The sequence below is a fragment of the Branchiostoma belcheri genome, unplaced genomic scaffold (assembly GCF_001625305.1).
Source record: "Branchiostoma belcheri isolate BF01 breed outbred unplaced genomic scaffold, Haploidv18h27 scaffold87, whole genome shotgun sequence".
In the NCBI taxonomy this organism is placed as follows: Eukaryota; Metazoa; Chordata; class Leptocardii; order Amphioxiformes; family Branchiostomatidae; genus Branchiostoma; species Branchiostoma belcheri.
The window spans coordinates 214,613-224,336 of NW_017804542.1; the positions used below are offsets into that span (position 1 = coordinate 214,613).

The window sequence follows — 9,724 nt, forward strand, 5'->3', positions numbered from 1 at the left end:
TGCAATAAAGATATATGTTTGTACCTGCATAAGCCATTAAACATTACAAACCTTACAAACTTCACATTACTCAATTTAAAGTATATATATATTTATACTTATGGGCCTACTCGTTGATTTATTTAGCAAAGGAAAGAGAAACATGCAAAGAATGTATTGTGGGCGACGAAATGCATGCATATAGGCGTCAACCTCAATGCTTATATATAATGTTTAACTTAATATCACTCAAAAGTCTTTCTAAGCAATGTTGAAAAAAGCGCCCCCTTGCGACACAGCAAGGGTTGGAAACCATCCAACAGATTTAAACATGTACAGTCAAGCAGATGAAACGTGTTGCGTTAGTCACTGACCAGTTTTAGGTCATCACAAATGGTGACAAAGCGATTTTTGAAGAACACGATCATGTATTGCATCTTGGGGGTTTCCGGTTCAACTTTTAAATGAAAAACATCATCATACAGTAGTCAATATGAAAACGATTGTATGTCAATGGCTTTGGTGGTCGTAAGTTTTTCCTCATTTTTCTGTATCTGTATAGCCGGTATAACTGCCCTTCGGGGTAACACACCAACTTCGCAGGCACGCGGCGCGGCGGCAACTGGCTACATTACACTGAACGACTTGTTACACCTAACACTTGAACATCTAATTCTAGGCATTGTTATTTGACGATTTCAATATGTCAGTCAATTCTTTTACACAGCACAAGGACCATGACTAGGCTAGATGTTGAATTTTAACGCCTTGTCTTATTTTATGATGTTTTATAATAGGATTGGGCGAATTGGGTATCTCTGTGAGTCAGAGTCCCACCATGGTGACCCCTGACCCGCCAGCCAAGTCCGAATGACGTCATGGCACCAAGATGGCGGCGGCCTTAAGGCGGAGGAAGTCGCTCGCTCGCTAGCCGAGCGGAATTGTTACCGTGAAAAACGCGGCGAATTGAGCGGGGATTTCTGGCGAAACAGCGCGGGTAGGCCGGCTAGTTCTTCCAGCGGACGGGTGGACACGGCAGCGATCGGCGGCATGGCTGCGGCGGTGGTCCCGTCGGTTGCCGCGGCGGTGGGGTCCTCCCGAACCCAGCCCGAAGTGTTGTTGAGCGGAGCGGCGCTGGGCGGCCGCTTCCATCGACTGTTCGCCAGCCCGGCCGGTCTGCACGACTCCGTACCCGCAAGGTCAGAAAATCATCTTCCGTGTAAACCCTACCGTCTTCCCTCCACGTTTACACAACATAATCCAGTAACAATGCAAACTTGTACTTGTAATGCTAACAAAAGCGAGCTGTTGTTGTTATGGTAAGTGATGGTGCTTTCCTCGGCCCGTTCCTCCCCGCCCCTCTTTTCCTCCTAACCTCCTTTCTGTGCTTCCAGAGCCAGCCCTACCAAGAAGAAGACAAGGAGGAAAGCCAAGGCCAAGGCCAAGGAGAAGACAAAGGTACGTGTCACGTACTGTCCGACCGTACGCCGGTGCAGGTATTTTCTGTTCAAGCACGTACTAGTAACGTTAGCTAGCCGGGCTGTGGTTTCGTTTTGTGAACAATGAACCACCGTCAGCACCGGGCGCACCGATCGAACGGAGCTCGCGTACTGTACTCGGGTCCTAGCTAGGAAACCTGAAATCCCTAACGTTACATCTACAAGCCCTGTTTCCTTTTCAGTGTGTACTTAAAGGCTGTGCCCAATTGTTCAGAGTAAAGAAAAGAGGAACTACATGTACGTACACTACAGATGAATGTGAAATGGAAAGTGTGAAAGCTGAAACAGGCCCCAGCAAATGGAGGGTCTGAATTACCCCATGCACAGCCGGGCGGTTTTGCGTCCTTGTATCTATCTGTCATCCTCACGCATAGCGTCCACGGCTCATCAATCAATTAGTTCCAAATTTCGATGAAAATTAGTTTTTTTCCCTGCAGTGTCAACCATGTTTTTTTTTTTTTTAAATCTCGGGAACCAGCCATTGCCACATGTTAGGGTGTCACACATTTTTAGTGATGGAGAGACAAAATTGATGCTGGGGAGGAGGAGGATGGCAGAGTCAGACCGGTGTCCCATTTTGCCTGAGTTATTCTCCGTGCCATGTGCAATCAGACCAAACACGGCGCCTATCAGTAATGGCCCTAATAAAATTGATCTCGTCCTTCGCTGGCGTCACACACACACAAGTATCACTAAATTGCGGCGCCGCTTTTTCCCGAGGACGTGTGAATACTGATGGAGCGGGGGGATGGAGCTAAGTAAGTGCACACTGACTGATGTACAGGAATGGTGTCACGTCTCCGCGTCTTGACGTTCGATTCTTTCCAGCTCGGACGACTCGATACGATACGATACGGATAGATCATTACCGAAGGTCCTTTGAGAATTTTTGTCGGAAATTTCATGGAGTCCCTCCGGTCCACGGTTGTCATGCCGACTGTCGCCCGGGAAACGGCCCCGATTTTGTCGTGCGGCGTTTGATTTAACGAGTGTTACACGGTGACGGACAACTCTTAATCAAAATCTGTCACCTCATTTCTCGAGGTCGACCCCTCTCGGATAGATATAGAGCGATCCGCACAGAACAGTTCTAACAGAGAGGCGGTAATTTGCTTCGTTAGCGGACTTCCTGGTTCTCTCGTTAAAAAAAAAAGGAATCTGGCGGCGCCACCGGTCACAGGAAGGTCCGGGTGCGTCAGTGATGGTGGGTAATAACGGGAGGTTATAGCTAATCTGCTGATGAATGATTAATGGTGCCCAAAATAAAGCGCGCTGCGGGTCCCCGGGGATATCGACCCTCAGGGCTGCTTCTGGAATCCACGAGAATAACGATGTGTAGGGTACAGGGCTCGAAATCCCTTTTTTCTGCATACCTGCACTGATAATCCTTTACGATGTGTTCAGGACTCGAAATACTTCTTTCTGTATTCCTGCTGCATAACGATGGACATATATAATATCATATGACACGCAGTCTGGGCTCGAATTTGGTCAAAATTAATTTTTTTGGGAATAGGTGCAGATTTAAGTGCCCCAGAAAATGGGTGTATGACTACAAGTACAGTCAGCAGAGAGATTCTCCTCTAGCACACTGGTTATGTTCTTTAAGATTGTCACTAGTCATGAACCACAGTATATATACAACTCCCTTGTGCCTGTTCATGTATCTCACATTCACAATACCAGATCTTCTGCACAGTACAACTTTAGATTACCCAAACCTAAGACGAACAGTAAGAAGCGCTCATTCCTGTATCGTGCAATATCGTTGTGGAACGACCTACCTTATCATGTCAAGACACTGAGTAACCTTCTCAAGTTTAAGAAAGCCATAGTAAACAGTGTCACATGAAGCCGACCTCTAGTTTTTAAATTGTCAGTATTCATTTGTGCGTTCCTTTAAATGTTTGATGTATTTTTGTCTTTTTAAACGTTTGCACTGTATCTTATGCACTATTTCCTATGTATATATGTAACGAATTCGAAGTGCCTGTATTCCATGTATTTGAGCCTTGGAAGACTAGCCCTGCAGGGCTAAAAGGTTTCGAAATAAATGAAATAAATGAAAAGCAAAACAAAATCACTGCTTCTCTTCATTGCTAAAATCTGAAATTATACAGAGAACAGGTGACAATGAAGACAGGACTGAAATCCTTTTTTTCTGCATACCTGCACTCACTGGAAAATTACCTGCACCAGACAAATTTTACCTGCGCCACTCAGAATTTGGATTTATATATTTATCATACTTCATAGTCATACAAAAGCTATTTAAAAACCATTGACATTTCTTTTATCCATATAGACCTACATGTACAGTGTATGTATATGGAACTCCATACATGTAACGTTACATGGACCAGTGCAGTATACGTAGGTGCAGGTAGACATCAGAAATACCTGCACAGCTCCGTTTTTACCTGCATATATACAGGTGGTATTCCAGCCCTGCACACACAAGTCATGATTTACTAGTAGATAAATCCCCACTTTGTTCCTACCCTCTACTCATCCTTTCCACACTGTGCTTTGATTTTGTCCGTATCCATAATATATTATACGAGCCTGCGTGTGTCCCTCCCTTTCCTTTCATGCAGGCGCGTGCTCAATATTGTATTAGTTTTCACCTTGACAGCCTATAATGTGAAAATAATGTAGGCTAAACATTGGTTTCCCCAGTTTTGTACACAAAAAGATATTAAATGGCAGCACAGACTATTTCCCAGCTAATGCATATATATTCATATGTAGTTTGTTTTAGGATGCGCCGCGTCCTTTTTGTGTTAGCCACCTGTGAAGGGGACTCCTTATTATGCACCTGTCAAGTTAAACCCCTGGGGGTTAGGCTACAGCCTGACAGTTAGATTGGGTTTGATCATGGGAATGTCGGGTTTAGAAATTTTCCTCTCAGTCAGGATCAAATGTAATTGGTAAGGAGAGAAATTTTCTTAGCTGTCACGATTGTCAAAACATGCAACTGAAAAGAAGATCACTTACTGTAACTCATGAAAGTTTAGCGATGGTTTTATTTTTGCAAATTTGCCTTCCTTGTAAAACTACTGTAATTCAGAATTGTTTCAAATGCGAACTGAATAAAAATGCGAAAACCTTCCTTTTGCTCTTACTTAGTACAGTGAAATTAAACCACTGTGAAAATTTCGTGACTTACAGTAATGATGTGTACTCCCTTGGGTTCGTATTGATAAATGCAGCTCTCAACTGCCAATGTTCTATCTCACATGTATGAAGACTGTATCTGTGCCCCGGGTCATCATGCTGCATTTTGTCAGTCTCAATAATGCATGCCAATGTCATTCCTGTTATTTCATGGCCGCTCCCTTTGACAGTGCCAACAATATCAAAACTGATTTTTTTTCTCTTTCGTTCTCTAATTTAGTTCGTGCCCTGGGGCTAATTGCATAAAAATTCTGTGTGGCACATTGTCATCAGAAATAGATTTATGTATAGCGAATTTCTGCCGTAGTAGAATTATGAAATTTGTTTTAATTAATGCGCTGTAATTATGGAACAGGAAAAGGCTCGTAGTTGAATTGCTGCCGAATCCGTCATCTTTACAGCGGCTCTCTTATCAGGGCTCTAATTAATAAGAAGAATTCATAATGGTTTGTATAATACATGAGGTTGGCAATGGTGCTGTATCTGCTGCATATATTATACTCTCAGCCTGGGCCTCGTGATCAAAGGGAGTCTTTCTAATTATCAAATATGATTAGAATTCAAATCACAATTGCAAATATCCAGATCCTCTAAGTAAATTACACTTCAAGGGTTTACTATTTCTATATAATTTGTTATGTTCACAACACAGTTTCAAAAAGTGAATCATTGGATGTGTGAGATTCTGTTCTTGAGATATACATGTAATAATACATACATGTATAGGTATTTAAAACAATAAAAATTGTTTACTTACCTAATCTGTGAAAGCAAAGGCCCAAAAAATATAGAACAATTTATATATGATTTTTTCTCATTTTTTCTTCTTAGCCATGCAACATACGATTCACCATTTTATTTCTTTCATTTTCTTTAAGTGAGCTCTTTCTGAAAAAACTCAAGTGTGAATGGCTTACATACAAGGTATTTATTTATTTACAACTGATGAAAACATTGCCGCATTTCTGACAGCATGTTTCATTCCATTTGCAGGGAGGAACTTCCAGCAGTAGTAATGGCAACGAGTCGGCTCCTTTCCAAGTCCCGACGATCGAGCTCCCGGGGAACGCGTCGGCGTTCAGCGTGTACGCTCACATCCGGCAGGCCGTGCTGGACAGACAGACGCGGGAGACCGCCAGGATTTTAGCCACCCTGACCGGCGACAAGCGGGCCGCGGACTCCGACTCCGAAGACGAGACCGAGGATCAAGTCAAGGAGGTCATCCCCAAACTACCCCGGGTAAGTAGATGTAGATAAACATGCTGGTAATGAGATGCACAACAAAAATCAGGGCTTGAAATACTTTCTTCTGCATACCTACATTTGTACACTCAGGTGCAGGCAAGTGGTTTTTTGAGCATTGAATTTGAATTCAGAGGGTCAAGTCAAGGAAGTGATGCCCAAACTACCCCGGGTAAGGCAAAACCTTGAAAATCCAGTTTTGCTGTCCTGAAATTATATTGAATTCCTTTAAACATCCAGCTAATGAGATGCACAAGAAAACTGTTACTCAGTCAGGTAACTGGTTAGAATTTGAAAACTGTCAGACGTTTCAAGTAGCATCCACTAATTTTCATCAGTATAGTTAGTGGATGCTGCCAGTTTTCAAAACCTGTCCAGCTGCGTGAGTAACAGTACTTGTGTACCCTGGGTTCGCTGAGGGTTCTGTGAAGTGTTCTGCATGTTGCTGAGAGATGAATTTATTCACAAACATGATTTTGATGATCACTCGGCTCTGAAACTAATGACAGGCTTATAGAACATCGTTCCCCTGATTGCCTTGTTGCCAGGCTGCGGCGCTGACGTGGCTGTATGATTGGCCAGGAGAACGCTTCAAACTGGAACTGTCCGCTCTCAAGAGCTAACCTATGTGCATATAATATCACCAAGGTACATAATATCACCACCTTGAGAAATAGTAGTATTATCTAAATTTTAAAGAGATTTTTACTGCATGGTCCTACATTGTTTGAGGTATGTAGGAGTGCATACCAAAAGTATGTTGCAGTAAAAATATCTTTAAGCACACTATTTCTCAAGGTGGCGATATTATGGACCCTGGTGATATTATGGACACAGAGGTTACATAATAAGACATAGTGAGTTCAGTTGTGACTGCAGTATTGTAGCCAGCTTGAAAATTTTTCCGTTTCAAGCACTGAAGTGTGAAAGGGTCTGGGGGCATGCTTCCCCGGGAAAAATCCAGAAATCTTGATACCTTGCATGAATCAGATACTTCTACAGGTGAGAAGGCTTCTCGTCAGCCAGTGTTGTACACGTGTCTTGCTTTGACCCTCAGAAGTGCTATTTCCTGCATTTTGAGGTGCAAATTTTGCTGGTGGACTTAGCTTAGCTTGAAATGACACTAAGGTTAGTTTGATGAAATTTCTTTCAGTATCTTTACACACCAATTTTTTTTCTGTCAAAGATGTAGTAGTAATAGTATTGTAGTAGTAAATGGTTTATTGGTAAAAACATGGGACTAATTGGCCTTGTTTTATACACTGAATTGCGCCGAATTTTACATTCCACATACTCAGTAAAACTAACACCGTAGGCTAATATAATACATGTACAAGTATATACAGATGACGGATTGGGCAAAATATTTGTTCGTCACATGCAGCAAAATTCCATCAATGACAGAAAGACAGATGCTTGCTAGAACACTATAATGTATGTGTCTGTCTTTAAATCATAATGAATTGCACCAAATCCCGCCCCCCTTCCCCTTTCCCAAGAGACAACGCACCCAGGAAGTACCCTTTGTTCTGACGGCGGCGACGGGGGAAGTTTAATTAATGGTGATTTGTTGATCCCAGCGTTTTACGACCCTTTCAGTGAAGGCCGCGGGCAGGGCGGGTAATCGTGTTTGTGTCTGGCTGATGCTGTGTTGTTGGGAATGACTCTGGGTGACGGTTGTTTTTCGGGGGACGGAAAACAGTCTCATGGGAGTGCCTCCTCTGGGGGCCAATTTGTTTGATGTGTTCTTTTCATTTCAGAGTAGAAACTGTTGAAGTAACTGTTAATTGTTAGGTCTAAAACGTACAAAAAATGTAGATGGTATTGAGTAGTAGTAGCTGATTATTGTATTGTATTGGATAAAAAATTTCTGACTAAGCAATAACACAGATGATATTAGGTGTATGTGGATTGTGGATTTGTCTTTGCTGTATTGACCCATGACCTATATTATTGACCTATAAAGATAAAGATATAAGAGAATGGCAACAGTTTTTAGTATGATGCAAATTCTGTGCAGGTGCAGGTAAAATTTGTATGGTGCAGGTAATGCTCATTCGTTAACAGTGCAGGTATGCAGAAAAATTCATTTCATACTCCAGAGTTTTGCTGTTGTCTTACTTCTATTCCTTCCTTCCCCCAGATTGTAGGCATAGGACTGTGCGGGGTGTTCGAGCTGATCCGGGAGACGCGCCTGTCCCACCCGGCACTGTGTGCGCGCGCTCTGCAGGCACTGCTGGACATGCTGCAAGGACAGCAGCCAGAGGGGCTTCGCAGTGAACCAGCAGATGTCATAGGTGTGTTTTTCTCTCTTGTACTTTACCCAACAATGGGCACAAGTTTCTCAAGTGCTTTGTAGATAACTGTTTTTTATTTCAGGCATTTCTGAGTGCTATTAGTTGCTGAATTGATATGGGACAGGAAGCAAAAGTCATTAAAGATACAAATATGTACCTTTAGATAGCCTGTGTAGTCCAGTGCTTAGCGATCCTGCCTCTGGACCAAGAGGTTTGGAGTTCGAATCCCGGCTGTTGTCACTCATCCGACATGCATTCTACCGGAAAGGGTCGCAGTCCTTAAGCCTTGGTCCACTGTTGGAACTTGTGGAAAAGAGCTAGCGGAATTTCAATTGTACAATCCAAAGTAGTTAAGTTTGAATTATCTATATTAAGACTTAGTATCATTTACGTTCATCAGTGTCACCTATTATAATTAAGCAAACTGGATAATCTCGAGAGCAGATGGTGTCTTATTAGTTGCCCGAGTAACTTTTATTGTGCTTCGGGAGACTGACTCCTGCATTAGTACATGCTGACACAGCAGTCATCCTTCAGTGATGCTGCAGAAGTGATGTATGATGTAGTTCCTGTTCTGCCCTGTCTCATCAACTGATACTGTCAGATCTCAAAGATGTGACTTTGTCATTTTCTTGCTACTTGAGCTGTAGTGAGTGTAGAAGAGTTGTTAGCAGCCCTGCCTCTGGACCAAGAGGTTGGGAGTTCGAATCCCACTGCTGTTTTTGCTCACCTGAAATGCACACTACTGGAAAGGAAAGAGTTGCAGTTCTTAGAATAGAACTGTGTTAAGCTGTGGTCCACTGTTCATAGTTGAAAAGAGCTAGGGAAATTTCTCCGGTACAATGAACCTGTGAATACTGTTCATATATGTAGTATCTCTGTTAGGAACAGCACAATGTTATGTGGCCCAAGGGCTGTTGAAAAGGAGATGGGTGCAGCCCTATGCACCATCTTGTACGGGAAGGACTTTGTGAATATCAATTAGTCTTCAAACAAATGTTAAATTTTACATGCACCAGCCCTGGAGCAATAATACATGTATGACTGTCAGTTGTGCAGAAACTGATTTGAACTGATTTGAACCCAAACTGTTGGCCCTAACACCTAAGGTTTGGCCTGTGACTCTTAACCATGCGGTAGCTTGGGACCAGTCCAAAACCAGTCATTCACTCATGTTCAAGTATTACAGTCCCATTATTGCCCATTCAACTCACTTCTGTATAGCTGTAACACAGCTGAGACTGTGCACACATGCAGGGATGTTAATAAAAAAAGACTTATACCCCCACCAGTCTTTTAATAAAAGTGAACGGCAGGCGAGAGAACGGTTCTCCGAGGTAGTACATGTGTTGGGGCGTCTGATTCGTTTGTCATTCCTGCAGTGTTCTGTATCGGGCATTCCGATTGGAAAGTCAGTTACAAATTGGGTCTCGGCCAGGTCATCAGATTAGAGGGCTGGAGGGTGGGTGGGCAGACGCTGTGATCTGTACACTTGCTCAGGTGTAATTTGTACATGTGTGTGTGTGTGTG

The 9,724-nt window shown here is 42.9% G+C and overlaps 1 protein-coding gene across 1 annotated transcript in view; it reads left to right on the plus strand.

The window, feature by feature from the left end:
• Positions 1-857: 857 nt before the first annotated feature.
• LOC109487224 (E3 ubiquitin-protein ligase MYCBP2-like) overlaps positions 858-9,724 on the plus strand; it is a 212,734-nt gene continuing 203,867 nt past the window's right edge. Inside the window, exons 1-4 of the mRNA XM_019791210.1 lie at positions 858-1,178; positions 1,374-1,437; positions 5,649-5,894; positions 8,041-8,194. Coding sequence (XP_019646769.1) covers positions 1,030-1,178; positions 1,374-1,437; positions 5,649-5,894; positions 8,041-8,194 — 613 coding nt within the window. The 5' untranslated portion in view covers positions 858-1,029. The remainder of the gene's footprint in view (positions 1,179-1,373; positions 1,438-5,648; positions 5,895-8,040; positions 8,195-9,724) is intronic.